At 50.7% G+C, this 21,340-nt stretch overlaps 1 protein-coding gene across 9 annotated transcripts in view; it reads left to right on the forward strand.

The window, feature by feature from the left end:
- Window positions 1–20,594, forward strand: part of HNF4A (hepatocyte nuclear factor 4 alpha) — a 60,765-nt gene extending 40,171 nt beyond the window's left edge. For 4 of the 9 annotated variants that reach the window (XM_025470147.3, XM_035705410.2, XM_025470148.3 and 1 more), the window contains exons 3-10: window positions 288–382; window positions 5,289–5,395; window positions 6,125–6,280; window positions 9,723–9,810; window positions 10,938–11,093; window positions 13,132–13,398; window positions 16,211–16,363; window positions 17,425–20,594. In XM_025470147.3, the coding sequence (XP_025325932.1) occupies window positions 288–382; window positions 5,289–5,395; window positions 6,125–6,280; window positions 9,723–9,810; window positions 10,938–11,093; window positions 13,132–13,398; window positions 16,211–16,363; window positions 17,425–17,567 (1,165 nt within the window). In that variant the 3' untranslated portion in view covers window positions 17,568–20,594. The remainder of the gene's footprint in view (window positions 1–287; window positions 383–5,288; window positions 5,396–6,124; window positions 6,281–9,722; window positions 9,811–10,937; window positions 11,094–13,131; window positions 13,399–16,210; window positions 16,364–17,424) is intronic. The other 5 variants (XM_035705413.2, XM_025470146.1, XM_035705411.2 and 2 more) reach the window with 3 other exon arrangements.
- Window positions 20,595–21,340: the final 746 nt, after the last annotated feature.

Below are 21,340 nucleotides of genomic sequence, written 5' to 3' on the forward strand. Positions count from 1 at the left end.
TGGGCTCTGCACTTTCCTAGAATGTCGTAGAAAGAGTTGTCCCTGGTTCTCAAGGGGCTAGAGGTTCCAGCTCAGTTTTGCCATCAGGTTGCCATCCCAGACTTCGTGTCACCTCTCTGAGCCTCAGCAGGACAGGGCTAGAATTTTGGAGTCCATTGGGCCTTTCTCATGATTAGCATGAGTCCTAAGGCAAGGAAGCAAGGAGGCTGGGAGTCAAGGCTGGGATGGCCAGGATTCCGTTCAGGCGGGCTGTCCCTTCTCCATCCAACCATCCATGCCCTCCCCAGGTTTAGTCGGCAATGCGTCGTGGACAAAGACAAGAGGAACCAGTGTCGTTACTGCAGGCTAAAGAAGTGCTTCCGGGCTGGCATGAAGAAGGAAGGTGAGCCCCAGCCCCGCTTCCACCTCACTGCCCCACCCCCACCCATAGTCTGAGGACGTTTACAACTGGGGCCACACACTTTATGACTCGGTGACAGGCCCCAGGGTGAATGGCTAATGGCTGAGAGGAGGGAGGGCCTGGCAATCTGACCACAGGGAGGGGCTGGGCTTGGTCTTGAGAAAGAGATAAGCTCTCACTCTGGGCTACTCAGGTTCCCAGCCGCCACCACCACCATGGGCAGCCCAGTTGGGCGTTTGCTCTAATATACTGTTTCAAACAGGAAGAGAGCCGAGGATGACATTGCCGATGCCCCTGTGCCCACCACCTAGACTCAGCCAATGTGCACAGTGAGGTGTGGGTGGGGGGAGCTCTTTTCCTGAGCTTCCAGTCCCAGGGATAAGTGCCCCCCCTTCTGTAGTCTTCACTCTTGAGTATCGGGTGACCCCAAGTTTTCACGTTCTATGGCGTGGGAACAATGTGTCAGACTTGCCCTGGGTGGAGGCAGAGGGGAAGACCAGAGCACAATAGCTGTGAAGGTCTCCCCAGGCCTCCCTTCTTCTACCAGCAGATGCCAGCCACTGGGCTGGGCTTTGATAAGAGTGACCAGTGACGTGGCACCCTATGTGGCCACCACTATTGTCATTCCCTTTTTTCCTGGATGAGAGGACTGAGGTCCAGAGTAGTTCAGCAGCTTACCTGAGGCCCCACAGCTGGTCAAGACCTGAGGTCTGCACCCCGTGCCTCGGACTAGAGTTCACAACTATCTGGCACTACCTCAACAGTGCCTCCTTTATGACCTCCAGACCTCAGGAGATTTAAAATGTTTGCAGCCCGAGCTCAAGAAGCAGGAATCCTCCAACTACTCCATCTCCTGCTCCCCTCTGCTCACCTTCCCTGCTCTGGCCCCAGACCTTCACTCCTCACCCACAGCTGTGGCACACCAGCCCAGCCCTTGGTCTAGTCCTGTTCAAACACCACCCCCCACACCCCACCCCATTTTGCCTGGCCCATCCCTAGGAATGTGTCTGTGGGTCATGCCCGCAGGGCCTTGCTTTGAGCTCACAAGTCCTGTAGGGGACTTGGACCCTGCTAACTTCAACGAAGCGCTGGGTGGGCTCCAAGGCCCCCTCCTGCTGCCAACTTCATAATGGTAGCGCCCAGATCGTGGGGGAGGGGGGTGAGAAGCCTCAGGTGAAGAAGGGGCTTTTTCAAAGCGCAAAGTCCCCTCCTCCTTTCAGTGGGGAATGAAAGTCCCCTTTCAGTGGGGTTGAGTCTTTCTCCTCCAAACTGGGTACCACTTTGCAGAATGAGAAAGGTGAGAAATGGGACTGTGACACACGTCTGAGCCACTGGAGGCAAGGAAGAGACTGAGAACCAGGGGCCTCACGCTCTGTGGGTCTCCCAGCCAGTGGTTTTATTCCCCAACAGCCTACGGTTTTGGATTCAAGAGCTGAATCTTCCATGGTAAAATTTCAGGCCTTGTGACAGACAGGCAGGGAAAGGATTGGCCGCCTTCCTAGGCTATACGTGGCCTGGTGCCCGCATGTGGTCAGTCTTTATATACGTCTCTTGCTTAACATCCAGAGTCATTGACACGAGTGTCAGTCACTTGGAAGACATTTCTTCTGGGCTCCAGTGTTCCCGTCTATAAAATGAGGAGGAGACAATGGTGCCTTCCAGCTCTGAGTCCAGCTATGCACTCACAGATTTACCTGACCCCACGGGGACATGTGTGTCTGTTCCCTGGTCCTGCCCCCGAGCTGCCAAGGAGGCAGCAGACCCATATCCTGGCTCCTGCAAGGGGACAAAGAGCCCCAGACCAGTCTGCCTTAGTGTAGCCTTGAAAATAGCCTGCATTTCTTGGCTCAGGGAAGGAGGCTTTATGCCAGGAGGATAGGAGCATTGGCTGATGGCAAGTGAGTGTGAGCTAGTAAGTGTTCCTGATTTGCATGCCTCAGGCAACCTGAAGATCATGGCACCAGCAGTCACTTGGTTGCTTCCAGAATAGGTCAGGGCGGCAGGGTGTTCAGTTGCCATGGAGGGCAAGCTCTGGGAAGAAAGAATATTACCAGTTCTGCGGAAGTCTTGTAGTCTCAACACCCCTCATCAGCCTGGTGGCAAGTCCCCAAAGCCAAGAGAGATTTCTCGGTGGAAGCCTCTATGATCCGGAGAGTTGAGACAAGTTTTCATTTCTCTTCTTTGATAGCCTTAGGATTCAGGAATTGAAACCAAGAAGTGGTCCCCAACGACAGGAAGGCCTGTGCTGCCAGCAGGATTTATGGGCTGGCCGGGTGGAGGCAAGGTCACCAAATCGACCCCCTCCCTACTTTACAGATGGGGAAATTGAAGCCAGACAGGCGACATGATTGGGTGGAGTCAGGACTAGGACTCAGGCTCCCCCGAGCTGGGCACACACCAGCTGAAACTGGGAGGGCTCGGCTTGGAGGCATCTTTTCTGGTCTAGATTCCTGAAACTTCCTCCTGACCACGGCAAAGGGCTCCAGGTCCCACAGGCCTGTGAGTCTCAGCCAGGAGATTCCACAGTGGCCCGGAGTGGGTTCCCTGGAAGGAAAGACTCTGGGGGTCAGTGGGCCCAACTGCGGGTCTTGAGTTCTCTCCTCTAACCTGAGATGACATTTACCTGGGGCTTGGCTGGCAGACCCGGGACGAATGCCCAGCCCCTGGACAGAAGCCTACCCAGGAAGCAGAGCCCAAGGGTGCAGCAGGTACAGGCTGGCGGTGGGCCAGGGACAGTCTGATGGGCCCTTCCTCAGAACCCTGGCCCACCCCCCCATGGGCCCCGTCCAGGGGTTCTCTGGGAAGACAGGCTTGTCCTCCTCTCTGCCTCTGGCCAGGTCGGTTAATATTCAATAGAAGTTACATTAGGTCCCCGACCCTGCTAATACTGAGCAAACATTTGGAAAACATCATTCCGTGACTGAGCTCGCGCTGGGCACTGATAACACCGGCTAACCTTGGGGAAGCCCAATCCGCAGCTGCTGACAGCAGCCCTTTTATTGGGCCCGCCTCCCCTCGGCGCCCTGGTGGGTGCGGGCCCTGGCAACCAGGGAGGGGTGTCGGCGGGCAGGGCTGCCACGTGCACTGGGGAGCGGTCGGGGGCTGGCCCTGTCCCGGCTGGTGGGTCTCAGGAGAGATCCCTGACCTCGGGACCCACTCACGCCAGGGCTCGGTTTAGACTGTCTGGCTTTCATTTTCTGATTTCAGCAAGGTGTGAAATCATGAGAAAGCTGAGTGGCTGCCCTGTGGATGTGCCATCGAGAAACAGGGCCTCAGGCCCACCTGGGAATCAGAGCTTCTTTCATGCACGCAGCAGACATTTCTTGAGCACCTACTGTGCGCCCAGCTCCCTTCTAGTCGCTGGGGCTACAGCAGTGAGCAGAAACGGAGTTCTAGGTTTCTGGAGCATTCCTTCCCATCGGAAGACAGAGAGGAAAAGAATGAACAAGAGATTCTATGATAAGGGCCCAGAAGAAAAGGAAAGCAGGATAAATCGGGGGCAGAGCACAAGGGAGGGAATGCTGCATCAGGCAGGGTGGTCAGAGGGCCTGACTCTGAGCAGGTGCCGTCTGCGTGGAGCCAGGCCGAGTGAAGAAGCAGCTAAGCGGTGGGGGGAGCAGACCTCCCAGCAGTGGAGCAGTGGTAGTTTGGGGGACAGAGTGGGATGAGACAGGAAGGCCCATGGTGAGGGGTTGTGATGTCACTCAGCATGAGATGGGGCCTCCCTGGTCTTGAGCAGTGGGGGGATGTGACTTCGATCAGTTTTAGCAGGTCCCGTTGTCTTCAGAGAGCTGCCAAGACGGTCAGGGCGAGGCCAGAAGCAAGGAGCCTGGCAGTTCCTGCGAAGAGGCAGCGGGGCCCAGCCCGGAGTTGGGGGGGGGATTCCAGACAGCAGGTGGACGTGAGCAGGGGTGGCCCCTGAGAGAGAGAGGGGCATGCTTGTAGGCGGGGAAACAGGCCCTGAGAGAGGATGTGATTCGTACCAGCACACGGAGAGCGAGTGGCCAGTTCCAGACAGGTACCCCGGGCTCGTGCTGCCTCGCCCTCCCTCCTACCGGCCTCAGCAAAGCCTCGTCCCACAGTGAGGCCTCTTGGACTCCAGGAGACGGGGCCAGGGCAGCAGAAAGTCCGTCTTATATCTTAGGCCAGGACTGACGTGGACGGGGATGCACAGGCAGGAGTGGGGCCCTAGTAGGTGGAGGCCTGCAGCTCTGAGCTCCTGGGGGAGAGCCCGCAGCAGGGCAGGAGGGAGCTGGGGCTTTTTCTTGCTGTCTCTGAGAGGGTTGGCCCAGAGCAGATGCAGCTCCTGCTGATGGATGAGTGTCAGGGCAGGTGGGACCTCCAGATCCCCTTCTCTGGGCCTTCTGTCTCCTGTTCAGGAACACCCGGGCCAGATCTGTGTCACCCAGAGCAGTTCATTTTGCTTGTTTTACACACTTTCATCTAGAACAAAAGGGACCCTTTTCCAAAACAGAACTTAAGAATCTGTCATCTAGACAGATCTCTCACTCAATACTCAAGACCCATCTTGAACCCTCTGCCAAGGCATCACTGTGTTGCGTCCCTCCAGGGACAGGTGGATCACTCCTGCTGCACCCCACTGTGTTGAGGGCAGTTCTGGTGCTTAGAAGGTTCCTCCATGCCCTGGGTCGTAATCCATCTCCCCTTAGTCCTACGTCCAGGCTCTGCCCCCCTGAACTGTACCCCCCCACACTCCCACCTCCAAACGTGTTTCCTTTACTCCAGATCAGCCCTGCAGTACTCCTTGTGGGTCAGACTCTCTCCCCTCACACCTCATCCACTCCTCAGCAGTCAGGAAGGGAGCAGTCTCCCCTCCCTTCCACTCCATCCCTGTCCTCCCTCCTCACCTCTCTCTGCCTCCTCACAGCTGTGCAAAATGAGCGGGACCGGATCAGCACTCGCCGGTCAAGCTATGAGGACAGCAGCCTGCCCTCCATCAATGCATTGCTGCAGGCCGAGGTCCTGTCCCAGCAGGTATCGGGATGACCCTCTACCCACCTGGCGATCCCCCGCACCAGAGAGGGGTCTCACCTCCACCCCTGTCCTCCCTAGCCAGGCCCTAGAGCAACAGCTGGAGGGGCCCTGGGATATCACAGAAGGGAAACTGAGCCAGCTTAGTACCAAAGACAGAACTTGAACCCAGGTCTAGCACTCTGTGGCACTTTCTAGTTCATCCTTTTGCATGCATCTGCAGGCCCAGCAGAGCTTGCTTCCATTGAGGGCCTGAGATCAGTTTAGCCCCGAGAGAAAAGATTAGTGGACAAGCATACAGATTGTCCCCATAAATTGGGGACCGCCCCACAAAGAGGGGCTCAGGTATCCCTTGCTATGTGATCTTGGGCGAGTCACAGCACCTCTCTGGGTTGTGGTTTCTTCACCTGTCAGACAAGAATGATGATTTATCCCCCTGCTTCTCCTATAAGGCTGAGGGGTTCTTGGGGTTCTAAGGAGCTAGGAGAGGAGGAGGTGGGTGCAGAAAGCAGGTGGAGGCCCAGGGGGAGCCTTCTTTCCTCATATCTGCCTTCTTTGGCATCATTTCTTCTCTTCATTTGCCCCTGAGCTTCCTCCTGAACTGGGAGGCATCCACAGTCCATCTCCCCTTTTCCAGACAGGGAAACTACTGGGGGGGGGGGGCTCTGTGCAGGGGACAGAGACTGTAAGGAGGGCCTGGCCATCCCCAGCATTGTCCTTCACTCCCCCCAGATCACCTCCCCTGTCTCTGGGATCAACGGAGACATTCGGGCGAAGAAGATCGCCAGCATCGCAGATGTGTGTGAGTCCATGAAGGAGCAGCTGCTGGTGCTCGTTGAGTGGGCCAAGTACATTCCTGCTTTCTGTGAGCTCCCTCTGGATGACCAGGTGAGAGAAGACATGGTCTGCAGGCAGGGGGAGCACTGGACAGGTGGGTCCTGCGGCCCACTTAGGGTACAGCCTTGGATTGATTTGATTTGATTTAACAGAACACACATGGAGCTCATGTGTGCCCAGAGATTTTAAATCACTATTCAAATATTAACTCATTTAATCCAGCCAGCAGCCCTATGAGTTAGGTGCTATTGTCATTCCCATCTTACAGGTGATGCAATTGGGGCGCAGAGAGGTTAAGTAACTTGCTCAAGGTCACACAGCTAGTATCCAGCACAGCTGGGATTAGAACACTGTGCATACAAGTGTACTTTGGTTGGCAAGCTCCAAAGTCCAGGCACCCAGCCACTGCACTCCTGCACCACACAGCTCTCCTTGGGGCATGTTGACAGGGACCCCTGAGCCAGGGATCATTAGATTTGAGTTTGAGCCTTGGTTCTGAGACTGAAATTGCTTCCTCTCCCCGAGCCTCTGTTTTCTTATCTGTAAAGTGGGAATTAAAATATCTGTTTCAGAAAAAATGAAGGACATCACCATTTGAAATGCATTAATCATCTAATAGAGCACCGACATTGTGGCCCAGGCCACAGCTGGCCTCCCTAAATGTCACTTTCACTCTTGTATCCCACCAAGATGGTTTGACTCTGCGTTTTATTTCCCAAAGTATCTTCTTTGGAATCAAAAAACGTCCTGGGGACAGGGAAAGAGACTGGGGCAACGGAGGTGCACGTTTGAGGACAGATAAGTTTCCAAGATACTGCAAATGATCACTCCTGACCAGGCACCTCGTAGGCCTCTCCTGTCTGGCAAAGGGTTGCTGGACTGGGTCACCCTCTCAGCTCAGATGGAAGCTCAGGGGCGCTGATGGACAGCACCCCAGACCCATCAGTGCCTTTGAACATGTACACAACACCCTGGTGATGTATATTAGACAATTCAGGTTTCTTCCTTCAGGCCAGGAAGCTGCTGAACTTTGTGGGACCCAGGGCTTCTCAAACTCCGGTAACCCCCAGACTCTTTTGGAACACCTGTTGGCATCCTATGGTGGTACATGCTGTGGAAACGCTGGTTTGGTTGGTCCCTCTCACTGGTTTGGCTGGTCCCTGGATCAGAGGCTTTGTCCTATGGATCCTTCGCTGCTTTGGGAGGGATGACAGGCCGGGGATGTCAGCCAAGCTGCCCCTGCCTTTCCCCTTGCTCCTTGTGTCCTGGCCCTGGTCTCCTCTGCTGGAGAGTCTGTATTAATATTTAATCCCTTCTGTTCCTTCCCAGGGGCTCAGCAGGGCAATAAGATACCCCCAAGCTGAGCAATTGTTAACCTCAATTTCCCACCCAAACCTCCCTGGCTGGGGCTCAGAGCATTCTTAGAGAGCAGTGATGGGTGGCCAGCAACACAGGGCAATCATTAACACCCCCACCCCGCCTGTCCACCCCTGGAATAGCCGCCATGTCAGGAGGGTTCCCAGCTCCCCATTCATGGTGTATAAGGAGCCCATCTTGCCCAAGATAGTTGCCCCAGAAACCATCTTCCAAGTTTGTTTGATTCTTGATTTGTTTTGGGCCTCACCTCCATCCATGGAAACCTAGGAGGCTGAGTAGCATCGAATAAAAGGGCTGAGGTCTAGAGAGGGAAAGGGATCCACCCCAGGTGGCAGAGCAAGGCAGCCACAGGTGGGGATTTGGTTCCCAGGCTTCTGCCCCTGGGTTTGAGATGAAAGCCCTCCCACAGTGCCTGGTGAGTGGGAAGTGCTCAGCATTAAGTGTCCTTGGCCTCGCTTGTCCTGGTCATGGAAAGTGGTCTCTCATCTGCAAGGCTCTTTGCCATTCTCCTCTTTCTTGTCATCCTCACAAGGTATAACCTGGGGAGAATAGATGAAGGGCAGGTGACTGCCCAGGAGGGGCTGGATCTGGAGAGGGAGTTAATGAGTTTGTCCATTCATTCATTTATCTTTTTTTTTTCATTCATTTATCTATTCACCCATTCCTTCCTTTCTTCATTCAAATAAATATTTACTGAATGTTTACTATATGCCAACTACCTTTCGTGCCCTCGACAACGTCTCCTCCTTAGAGAGACATCTAATGTAGCCCCTCTTGTCCCGTTGCTCTTTATTCCATGACTCTCATCCCCCTCCTTCCCTCTCTCCATCCCTCCTTCTAATGCTTCCTTCCTAAGAAGTGTCTGTCACCTAGTAGCCGCTTAACATTTGACGACCAAAAGAATGAACAATCAGATGAATAGAATGAACAAAAGCACTTCTACTTCCTAGGTTAGCCTGCCAAAAGATCTCCAAAATTCTCTCACCTGATGTTGCAGACAGGATCCTTGAGGCTACCGGTCTGCTACTACTTTTCACCAGCTGCTATGTTTGCCATCCTTTGGCCTGATGCAAGCACCAAAGATGATGGTTCAGAAAGGACAGACAGTGTCATCCTGGCTGGGCCCCTGCCTCGGACTTCAGGCTGCCAAAGCCACTTTGTCTTCTCTGCAGGGAAGGGATACGTCAAGCTCATCCCTTGCCAAGGACCAGCGCTCACACCTTGGCCTTGGAAACCAACATCCATGTTCAAATTCTTGGAATTAGCTCTCCAAACCCTAGAATCTTAAAATGTCAAGTGAGCAGGTGCCCTGGAGACCTTCCAGAGCAATGATTTCCCAGACCCAACTGCACATCAGAATCAACTGGGGAGCTTATGAAATGGAGATCCTTGGGCCCACCTCTGTACACACAGACTCAGAATCTTTCGGAGCAGGGCCTAAGAATCTGCATTTTATAAAGTACTCTTCATAATCTTCTGTAGCTGGTGGCCCATGGGTAGGAATTCAAGGCCACAGTTTTATTTATTTATTTTAAAGATTTTATTTATTTATTCATGAAAGACACAGAGAGAGAGGTAGAGACACAGGCAGAGGGAGAAGCAGGCTCCCTGTAGGGAGCCTGATGTGGGACTTGATCCCCCTGTCTCCAGGATCTTGCTCCGGGCTGAAGGTGGCGCTAAACCACTTGGCCACCAGGGCTGCCCGAGGCCACAGATTTAGAACTTTCTGGCTCATAGACTCTTTTGAGAGTCTGATGAAAGGCGTTGAACCTCTGCTAAAAAAAAATACACTGAGAATGTTGTTAAGTTTCATTAGGCACAGAAATGAGGCCCAGAGGGAAGAAGCAACTTGCCCAAGGATGTAGCAGTTCACAGATAAAGTGAGCTCGGAGTAAATGTTCTTTGCCCTTCCAGGTTCCTGCTGAATCTTTTCCAGGTTTTATTGATTATGGGAGGAAGGCAGCAGTTTTCTGATGCCCATTTTATTGATCAGGCAGGTAAAGGCAAGGGAGGCATTAAGCCGACTTGTCCAAGGTTGGCTAGGAGCAACTTCCCAGGGGGTGCAGACACCTTTGCAGGGATGCAGCTGCTGGACACCATCCCTTCTCTATTCCAGGTGGCCCTGCTCAGAGCCCATGCCGGTGAGCACCTGCTACTTGGAGCCACCAAGCGATCCATGGTGTTCAAGGATGTTCTGCTTCTAGGTAAGGAGGCTGCCTGCCCCAGCCAGGGCTCCGAGGAGGGCATGCCCCAGGGGAGATGCACCCAGGCACAGGAGATTTCCAAGGTGGCATGCAGGGAAGAGGGAGAGAGATCAAGAATGGCCATTCTCAGTGCTCCCAACTGGATCCTCTCCTCAGATGCAAGGAAATGTGGATGCAAGGAATGGAAGTTCTCTAGCATTACAGTTAGAGCACAGTTGGGGTTATCCATGGAATTGTCCGTGCACTCTAGTCTGCTTTCTGGAGCAGGGGCAAGAGGCCACCAGGAGAGGCACAACCCCCCCCCCCCCAACCTATGTCATTTATGCTTCCATGGCATGTTTATGTATTATTTTAAATGCTTATAGATGGGCAGCCCGGGTGGCTCAGCGGTTTGTGTCGCCTTCAGCCCAGGGTGTGGTCTTGGAGACCTGGGATTGAGTCCCACATCAGGCTCTCAGGCTCCCTGCTTGGAATGGAGCCTGCTTCTCCCTCTGCCTGTCTCACGCTCTCTATCTCTCCTCTCACGAATAAATAAGTAAAAATCTTTAAAAAGAATAAATGCTTATAGAGATCACACTACGGGCCAGATACTAGTCTGAGTACTTTGCAAACATTACTCTTTTAATATAACAACCCTATGAGGTAAGCTCTATTATTTATCCCCATTTTACAGATGAAAAGATTGAGGCACAGAAAGCAATTTATCCAAATATATATGGTTAGTTATGGTAGAACTGGATTTCTTTTCTTTTCTTTTCTTTTTTTTTAGAACTGGATTTCAACCCCAGGCAGTCTAGTTCTAGAATCTGAGCCTTTAACCTTGATGCACTGGTGCCTCCCAAGTGGCCCTTGAATGTCACTAGTCTTACAGGTTGTATTAGAGAACGGGTTGTGAAAGGTTCCTAGAAAACCAGACTCCAGGCCCAGTCCAATGACTTCAAGCAACTCATTCCTTTAGTCTGGGCTCCATTTCCTCATCTGAAAAATGGGCATGACAATCCCCATGGGGCCCTCTCCCATGGGCACCAGTGGCATTGCAACTGCAAAGGGCAGGGCCTGTCCAAAGCTGGGGAGAAGAGTACATCCAAGATGGCATTGTCATCCCCTTTCCTTCCCAACCCACCCAGGCAATGACTACATCGTCCCTCGCCACTGCCCAGAGCTGGCCGAAATGAGCCGGGTGTCCATGCGCATCCTCGACGAGTTGGTGCTGCCCTTCCAGGAGCTACAGATCGATGACAATGAGTATGCCTGCCTCAAAGCCATCATCTTCTTTGACCCAGGTACAGTCCACACCCCTCACCCACCCCTGATGCTCCAGACCCTCTGTCAAACTTCTCCTACTGGGTTAAGTACCCTGCATTCCCAGGCTCAACTGGGAGAGGCCGTTTGTGTGAGCTACTTAACAGATGAGGAAGACCTAGGTTCAGAGGGATGATGTGACTTGACAAGGCATACAGACTCCAAAGGCTTTGTTCTGTTCTTTCCCCCCTTTACCTTTTGTCCCCTCCTCCTTCCTATCCTCTCCTTACCTCCTATCTTCTTTCTTTTCTTTCCTTTCATCTTTTCTTCTTACTCCCAAAACATTTTTATCAAAATAAGATCTGCACATACTTAAAATGCAAACAGTCCCCCCACCCCACTTTCCCTGCTAAAGCCTACTCCCATGGGGGAACCATTTCTGAGTCTTCTAAGTGTTTCTTCGGGCTCTACATAAAATGCTAAGTCTTCTCTTTCTGGATTTAGCTATTCTCAATCATATATTTCCTCCTGCCCTGGTTGAGGATTTCCCTTTTCTCTGTCACCATTCCCATCTTTTCTCTCCCATCTTCTTCCTGTATTTTCACTGTGATTTTAGTGTTTCTACTGATTGTCTATGTTGTTGCCTCTCCTCTCTCCATTCCATCTACTGACTCTCCACCCGCAGTTTTACAGAATGCCTTTTTAGCTATGTCTTTGTGCAAAGCCTGATTTCATTTCACAATATCAAGATGGCTGGACTCCAAAGCCTTGCTTGGTTACTTCCTTTCCTCCTAACATATTAGAGGGGACCTACATGTGCCAGGCCCTGCCCTCCCTTAGTACTAGGCTCCATTTATGTGGAGAGGACCTCCGGTAATTATAGTAATGAAGAGGGAGATGACCATAGTTTATGGAACACTCACTAAGGCACCATTCTAAATACATTATGTGGATTATGTCACTTACAGCATGGTACCTATGAGGTAGGAATCGTTACTATCTCCATTTCGCAGACAGGAAAACAGGCACAGGGAAATTGATTAATTTGCCCAAGGTCACACAACCAGGAAATGGCAGAGCTTGGATTTGAACTTCAGACTATCTAGCTCCCAAGCCTATATTCTTACCTACCACACACTGTTCTCCATTTCTTGAAGAATAAGATTTCTGGTTCCAGTTTCCTTGAGAGCCTGACCCATGCTGTATCCCCTGTAGTGCTCAGCATGGAGCTGGACAGATAGTAATTGTTCAGTAAGATGGGGAGAATTATTGATGCTGAGTCAGGGTCAGCAACCTGGCTTGGAACAGCAGGTGACCCAGTATAGGGCCTGGCATGTAGATGATGCTCCATACATGTTTGTTGACAGAATGAAGGCATGCACAAATGTGGCTCAGTGCAGGGAGCCCTGGACTGGAAGTGTGGGTGAAATTCTTCTTCTACCACTTACTTTGTCCATAAAAGAAGAAGTAAATGCGTTACCTCGATGAAGACTGAGTTTAACTATTGGACAATCACTTGAATCCCCTTCTAGGTTAAGGATCTATGTATTGATTATGTATTGATTTTTTTCCCATTGATTCCTCTTTCTATCCATGTAACCATCCCTGTATGTAGTTATCTACTCAACAAATATTGATCATGCATGGTGCTAGGTGGTGGGTTTAAAATGACAATAAGACATGCCTGTCCATCCAGAGCTCACAGTCTAGTGGAAGAGACAGTTACATCCTGTGTGGCCAGTAGTGACAGAGAGCTGCAGAAATCTAGGACATGATGGACACTCATAAAGCAAGAATGAGAGGATGGAACAGAGAAGGCTTCCTGGAGGAGGTGAAACCTGTTGAGACCCCAAGATGACACAGGCAAGGGAGGAGGGAAATGGGGAGACTCTTCTAAGCCAGCAGAAGCAGGTGTGCTGAGGTCTGGTCAGTGGGATCTCAGCTGTGATCAGGAGCCCCAAATCCCCATCACAGATCTGCCAACAACTGGATGTATGACCTGGGCCAAATCCTTTCCCTGCTCCCTGCCTCATCTTCCCTGTGAGTAATGAGGAGGTTGCCCATGCCCTCCCGTTGCAGATGCCAAGGGGCTGAGCGACCCAGGCAAGATCAAGCGGCTGCGCTCGCAGGTGCAGGTGAGCCTGGAGGACTACATCAACGACCGCCAGTATGACTCCCGAGGCCGCTTCGGTGAGCTGCTGCTCCTGCTGCCCACCCTGCAAAGCATCACCTGGCAGATGATCGAGCAGATCCAGTTCATCAAGCTCTTCGGCATGGCCAAGATCGACAACCTGCTGCAGGAGATGTTGCTGGGAGGTCCGTGCCAGGCCCAGGAGGGGCTGAGAGGTGGGCGGGGCTCCCTGGCAAGAGAGAAGCCTCACACCTAGGCTCACCTCTCAGCCTCTGTCACCTCCTTCCTCTGTGGCTTTGGCCAGATCCCTTAACCTACCTGAGCCTCAGTTTCTTCATCAAGAATGGGGATGATGGTCCATTTATTCAGGCACTGAGAGCCTCATGTGTGCCAGTCATGGCTCTAAGTGCTGCAGATTGAGCAGAGAATAAGAACTGTGCCTTCCTGGAGGTTTCATGTGAGTGTGTGTGCATGTGTGTGTGTGTGCGTGCGCATGTGCATAGGGCTTATGGGAACCAGCAGTAACTAAGTATACAATAAAGGGAATAACTACAGTTTTGAAATAAGCAGGTAATAGGATAGAGTGTAACTCTATTTTACACTATTTTAGTAAAAAGGGGCCTATTTTAATAGTTTGGCCAACAGAGACAGGCCTCTCTGAAGTGGTGACTTTTGTGCTGGGTGAAAGAAAATAGAACATTTAAAAACCAAGAGAAAAATGGTCCAGGCACAGTCAGAAGTAACTCATGCAAAAGCCCTGAGGCAGGAGAGGTTTGTGTATTCAAGAAAAAAGGATAAGGTCGTGAGATGGGGCTGGCGTGAGATGAAGATGGATCTGGGCAGGCACTAAAATCATGAGCGGAAAGCCTTGTAGGCCACGGTCAGAAATCTGGATTTCATTTTCATTGCAACCTTCATAAGAAGACTGAAAATCAGACTCCTGTTTTCAACAAACTACTCTGATTGTTAGCTAGAAAGTAAATTTCAGAGGACCACAGGAGAGGCAGGAGACCCCTGAGAATGTTATTGGCACCAGGCGGGGGTAGGACAGTGGAGGCTGAGGTGAAGACATGCCTAGATAAACTGGATCATCTGTGCAGAGGAAGAACACACAGGATTTGGTGATAGATCTGATATGGGGAGCGGGGGAAGGGAAGAGTCAGGGATGAAACCCACTTTTTTGCTTTGAGTGACAGGCATGATCACAGAGTAACTTACTGAACTGAGGAAGACAGAGGGAAAACAGGTTGAGGCTGAGATGGCGGTGGCCGTGGAGATGAACCAAGAGACCATTTAGACTTTGGCAAAGCTCGAGATGACTGTAGATATCCCCCTGGATATCTTTCATGTTTGAGTCTGTTGCTTGAGCACAAGCTCGAAGCTCAGGACAGAAGGCAGCTCTGTGGTGCTCTAGCAATTAGGGACCGTGGTGATAGACATTAAGAAATGGGGGTCAGTGAATTGAAGCGGCAGTAGGGTGGAAGAATTTTTACAGTGATAGTACTAGATGAAGTAGGCTAGAAGGATATGAGTCAGGATCTAAATGAACATACTTGAACTCAGGATTTTGGAGGTGATGCGGTCACTGGTGATGGTATGGCTAAGGCCCCTCTCAGCAGATATTTGGGACTGGATAATCCTTTTATTGTGGGGGCTGTTGTGTACACTGTTTAGCCCCATCCCTGGCCTTTACCCATGTGATGCCACTACCACTCCCATAGGAGTGACAGCCAAAAATGCCTTCGGATACTGTCAGATGTCCCCTGACAGCCCCACACCTTCCCCAGTTGAGAACTACTAACTCACTTCACTTTTACTTTGACTCTGAATTATGAATCAAATGTCACTGAGATCAAGATTAGGACATGAGTGCCTGGCTGGCTCAGTTGGAAGAGCGTGTGACTCTTGATCTCAGGGTTGTGAGTTCAAGCCCCACAGTGGGTGTGCAGATTACTTTAAAGTAAGCTCTTTAAAAAAAAAAAAAAAAGTATGGAGCTTGTGCTCTGTTGCCAATAAACTTGGATAAAATAATTAATCTCTCTGGGCCCTGTAATCTCATCTGTAGAATGGGACAATAATGATAACAATACCCACCTTATAGGACTGTTAAGAGAATTCAATTATTTTAAATCAGAAAAGTGCTATAAAACAGTACCCAGCACATATTAGATGCTCAATAATTGATAGCTGTCATCGAAACTTTAGAGGCCTCTTGGAAGCCTTAAAATCCCATCATGGCACACCAGTGACCATGGCTATTACCAAACTATACTTTATATGGTGTTATTATTCTGATGCTTTTTTGAAGTAGTTACTGAGTCCTAGACACTTTGATAGGCCCTCAAAAGGAAGAAAAGTACATCTGTAATTTTAATATTCATGGACAGAAAAGTAGATGTTCCCAAAAGTTAGGTTAGGGATAAATTGCAATAGGAATTCCAAGGAAGAAGAGGTTTATTTCCTCCTGGAGAATCAGGAAAGATTTCCCAGAGGTGGAACTCTCTGAGCTGGAATTTGGACTGGTGGACATGGGGGTGTGGAGAAAGCATCTCTTGTGGAAGGAACATATGAGCAAAAGCAGAGATAGGGAAGGACAGGGAACACTTAGGGGCTATGAATAGGTTAGTTTAACTGAAGCAGAGGTGTGGGGAGGGGGACAAGGCTAAAGGTGAGTTGGTACCAAATGCTTGAAGGACATGCATGCCAAGGAGCTTTGAGAGCCATTGATTAAATCCATTATATTAATATTTAATTGATACACTACTCATTTTAATATTTAGATCTCACAGCTTTTACACACTCCTTCTTTCTTTAAACTTTTGTTCTTTTGGTTTGTCTCAATACCCTCATAAAACCTATGGATAGGAATGGTAAGCCCCAGTTTACTAACCCAGAAATAGGTAGCCAACAAGCATTGTCAATATTGGATGCACAGATTGATTGGCCACACCTGAGGAAGATGTGCCCCCAGGCCCGTGGTCTTTATCTTAGACTTTCCATCCTGATTGACTCCTTCTCTATCTACAGGGTCCTCCAGTGATGCACCTCATGCCCATCATCCCCTGCATCCTCATCTGATGCAGGAACACATGGGCACAAATGTCATTGTTGCCAACACGATGCCCTCTCACCTCAGCAATGGACAGATGTGTGAGTGGCCCCGACCCAGGGGGCAGGCAGGTGGGCAATTTGAACTCTACTCAGCAAAGGATGAGATTGGGGCCCAAGAGAGGAGCCAGGAGAAGGATGGATCTAGAGGATGGGACCTGGGATATAACAGGTCTCTGTATTCCAGGGAGGATAAGGAAGAGGAGTGAGATTGTCCATTTGATAAGGCTATTTGTTCAGTGAGGCCATTTATTCAGTGAGGTAATTAACAGCCTCTACTGAATGAAGCTGTCCTTGGGATAAGGGATCCATTGGGTGAAGATGTCCATTGGGATAAGAATTTCAATTGGTGATGTTGCCTATCAGGTAAAATTGTTCTTTGAAGTAAGACTGCCAGATTAGGTAAGACTATCCGTTAGACAATTGGGTGAGACTACTCACTGGGTGAGGATGGCCACTGGTCAAGATAGTCCTCTGAAGTGAAATCTCACAAGAGTGAGTTTGGCATTGGACAAAGTTCTCTAAAAAGTAGGATTATCATTGGGATAAGGTGATCCACTAAAAAGAGATTGTGTTTCATTAAGATTTTTCTTTGGAGAAGTTGTCCATCGAATAAAGTTGGCCAAGTGGGTCATGGTCAAAGTTAACTTTCAAATACGTGATGCTGTGAGGCCAATTAGTTTCTATTATTCATCTACCTAAATATCAAAGGAATGATATTTTTGGAGCCAGTTGGCCAGACCCTTGAGTCTCATCAGCTGCTGCTCCTTCTCTCCAAGAAAGGATATTGTTGTCACATGTCCCATTGTCCTTGAAGAGAGTCAGAATTGGGCCCTGGTTAGGGAGAAGCAGTCCAGATCTCCATGTTACATGGTGGGGGAGGTAGGGGTTGGTAGGACCTGGGCAGAAGTCTCTGACCACACCTGGCCCAGCCACAGCCTTCTAGACCTCATCAAACTTAGATTTCCTGATCTGGGACTCAGAAGGTTTGAGCCGTAGGAGACCTTAGAGATTGTCTAGTTTAATTCTCTCATTTTACAGAAGAGGAAACTAAGTCAGAGGTGGGGAAAGAAACTTACTCCCCAAAGTGCTGGAATTCTCAGTGGTCTCTGTCTGTCTCTCTGTCCCTCCAGCCACCCCTGAGACTCCACAGCCCTCGCCGCCAGGTGGCTCAGGGTCTGAGCCCTACAAGCTCCTGCCAGGAGCCATTGCCACAATCGTCAAGCCCCCCTCCGCCATCCCCCAGCCGACCATCACCAAGCAGGAAGTCATCTAGCAAGCCGCTGGGGGTCAGGGGCTCTGCTGGCCCTAGCCCCCTCCAAGAGCCCCAGTGGTCACTTGTTCACAGTGAAGGAAGCCATGACAACAAGGCCAGTCTCAGGGCAGCAGTGGAAAGGCCAGGAGACCAAGAACTCGGGCTGTGGGCCGCATCCCATTGCTGTCCTCCACCCCCTGCTCTGGATGATGGGGCTTTGACTTGCAGAGACCCCAGCTGGAAAATCTTCTGGACAACTTCTCTCACTGAAGCCACTGCCTTCCCCTTCATCATACCTACTGCCAATTGCTTCAGCCCCGAAGGACAGCTGTCTGGAGACAACAGGGGACCTCACTTAAACCTTCCCCTTCAGACCGGTACTCCTTTTTCCAAGTACTGTCCTAGTCCCCAACACAGACCCCTTCCAGGCTGGGTCAGACCAGGGCATCGGACCCTTCCCTGTTCTGCTGCCAACCCCCTCCAATGCTCCCTGTACCTGCCACCTCACCTTCCTCTCAGCCATCCTAATTTCTCCATAGCCACCTCTCCAGAGGCTGCCGAAGACTTGCAAACAATCCCCCAGTCATTCCAGAAGCATTCTTACAGCACTAGCTGGATGAGGCACCATGTGGGAGATTGTTGAGAAGGAAGACACCATTCCACCTCTGATGCGTGGCTCCTCCCTTCTTAGGGAATTGGGCGGGGTCTTCAGGGGTGATGCTCCCCATAGGCTATCAGCAGGAGGACAATCCCAGGTGGACAGCTGAACTTGGAGGGGCTGAGGTGGTCAGAGAAACCACTGGGAAAGGGGCAGAGTCTGCACTAGGCCTTTCAGAAAGGGCCGGATTCCAGCTGGTAGAGCAGGTGACAAAGGACTTTCCAACAAAGGGCAAACAGTCTGGCAAGACCTCAGGTTGGAAGAAGGGCCTGAGAGGGAGGCGATGGAAAGACCAGGCTGGCTGGAACAGCACAGAGGTCTTGAATGCCAGACTGAGGCACTGAGGTTTGGGCTCCTAGGCCGAGAGCAGCTGGGAGGACATGCAGGGGGTGGGGGTGGGGGGATTGGGGAGGACAGATGGGGGCTGAGGATGTGATCCAGGTGAGAGTGAGGAGACCTGGAGATGAGAATGGATGGGTGCATGCTCAGCTCAGAAGGAGGTTAGGGAGGAGGAACCCCCACATCTGTCCTCTACCCCCACCCCAGGGCCGATCTCAAACTCTGCCTCTTTTCTGGCGTTGTGTTAAGGCACTTGACATGCAACATCTCCTTTGTCCTATTACCCAGAGACTGTTGCGGAAGAAGAAATTGAAATCTAAGTGGTTACACGATTTTCCTGCAACTAGCACAGCTGATAAGGGGCTGAGTCAGGATTTGATCCTGGGGTGCCTGGGTCAGAACAGGAACTCTTAACCTCGGGGGCTGAAAAGGGCCCCTCTGTCTTCCCTGTGATCGGTTGAGGGACTTCCTGCCCCCGTCACCAGCCTCAGAAGCCAAAGTCTTATTCTTCCCAGGGCCCTGCCAACATCTTGGACTAAAATTGGCTTGGAGTTATACTAACGTCCAGGTAGGGTCCAGCATCCTGTCTGCTGAAGAGTAGGAGAATTCATAACTGCTGGACCCCTTTTCTCTCCTCACTCCCCAAGCCTGGGGGAGGGGTAGCAGGAGTCTCATTCTTGGGTGATGTGTGCTGGCAGTCCAGAAGTGAGATAGTTCTGGTGGGCCAGGGAGAGATGAGACCTGGGTTTGAGCACTGCTCTGGAAATACTAAGCCCCACGATGTAACAGCTAGTACATCATCCATGCAGAATTTTGGTGGCTTTGGGAAAATTCTGGAAAATGCCACTAACCAGTGGGAATGAAAGAGATGTGTCCTGGGGCCAAAGCTGTGCTGAGGGAGGAGAGTGAACAGTTAGACACCCTAGGCTGACCCTTCTGAGTGGACAGGGGCAAGACCCAGTACCCCCAAATTCCACTATTAGTGATCGCTCCTTTTTGTGAAAGAGGCACATAAGGCGGTTTGAGGGCAGTATGTCCAAGAGAGACCTCTCCATGTCCAGTGGTCCCAGGAGCAGCCTGGCCATGCTGCTTCACCAAGTCCCCAGGCCCAGGAGAGACTTTCCTGCTCAGAGCTCCCAAGCCTTCCCCAGTCATCCCTCACTCCAAGTCCCCAGAAATCCCAGTCAGGGAGACCAGACTCACCTGGGGCGAGGTGAGGAAGCTGGAATCATTCTGTCATTTTGGTCATTTCCACTCTTTGCTCCTCCAGCCTCCAGTGTTGCTCAGCCCTCTGTTGTGAGAGTGAAGTTGAATAAGAATTTTCTGGAGGTTGGAGTAGGGTAGGGGTGGCTTTTAACGGTAGCAGCCTTCTGGGTCAGGGGCTCAGTCCTCAACCCCAAATTAACCCATCCAGGAGGAGAAATCCATTCGATTTTAATAATTTTATTGTAATGTACAAAGCACAAAACAAAGAGCAATTTAGTTTTCTAATTCTGAGGACATGGCATTGGAAAGTTCTCTCTCTCTCTCTCTCTCTCTCTCTCTCTCTCCCTCTCTTTCTCTCTTTTTCTTACAGCACATGAGTTCTGGTCCTAAAATATAAAATCTGGAGAATTAAACAAGGATTGGGAGGGTGAACATGGACCCTACAGTTCTTCCCCGAGACAGCCTCTTCTCTGGGCAGCTCTCAGGAGCTTCCAGAATCCATATGACTCCCTGCAGCATGGACGGAGAAGGCTAGGAAACAGATGCTCCTGGTTTTTTTGTGATGACCAAGCCAATTACTTTTGCCAAATTGTTCTGTGATTTTCCCTGATTGGGATGAATTGTGAAATTTATACCAAGCAATTCCGGAAGCAGGCTGCTTCCTGCAGGTGTGAATGCACCGGCTCCTGTGCTAACCCCTGAGCCCGTCACTGCCACCCAATGGGGCAAGGAAGCAAAACAAAACAAAAAAACAACAAAAAACAAAAAACAAAAAAATATTTCTTACTCTTGTGTGTTTTAACAAAAGTTTATAAAGCAAAATAAATGGCACATATGTTTTCTAAGTCCTTGGATGGGTGTCCTTTCTTCCTTGTCAGGTGTTAGAAGTAAGAATGAGAATAGTCAGCTGGTCCTTGACAGTGTGCAAAATTATTACTTTTTAATCTCACATCAAGAGGTAAGCAGGTTAGACATTATTTTCCTTGCCTCCTGCCCGCCTTTATAGTCAAGAAAACAGGCTCAGAGTAGAGGTAGAAGCGGGACTCTAACTCTGATCCCTGATTCCAAGGGCTCACTATGTAGAGAGAGTGAAAGTCAATCCTCCCTCTTGAAGAGCAGAGGGATGTGGTGGGAGAGTGTTGGAAAGATCTGGGAGACTGGCAAGAGGGTCCAAGATGGAGCCCTATCCTGGATCATTTCCAGGGACCTGGACCAACTGCCAGCAATACGGGATGCGTAGGCATGGGGAAATTTCATAAAGGCAAGTGTTGTCTTTTAATTTTTTTTTAATTTTATTTATTTGAAAGAGAGAGACAGAAATAGCAGGGAGAGCACGAGCAGGGAGGAGAGGGAGAAGAAGGCTTCCCAATGAGTTGGGAGCCTGAGGTTGCAGGGCTCAATCCCAGGACTCTGGGACCATGACCTGAGCTGAAGGCAGTTGTTTAACTGACTGAGCCACCCAGGCACCCCATAAAGGCAAGTGTTATAAAAATGAACAGAGGCAAGAACGCACTCAAGAATTTCTAGCCAGGTCTATAGCTACCTTGGTCCTTTCCCCTGATAAACTAGATAGATGGGCTCATGCCATGGC

This window comes from Canis lupus, chromosome 24, assembly GCF_003254725.2.
Source record: "Canis lupus dingo isolate Sandy chromosome 24, ASM325472v2, whole genome shotgun sequence".
NCBI classification, from domain to species: domain Eukaryota; kingdom Metazoa; phylum Chordata; class Mammalia; order Carnivora; family Canidae; genus Canis; species Canis lupus.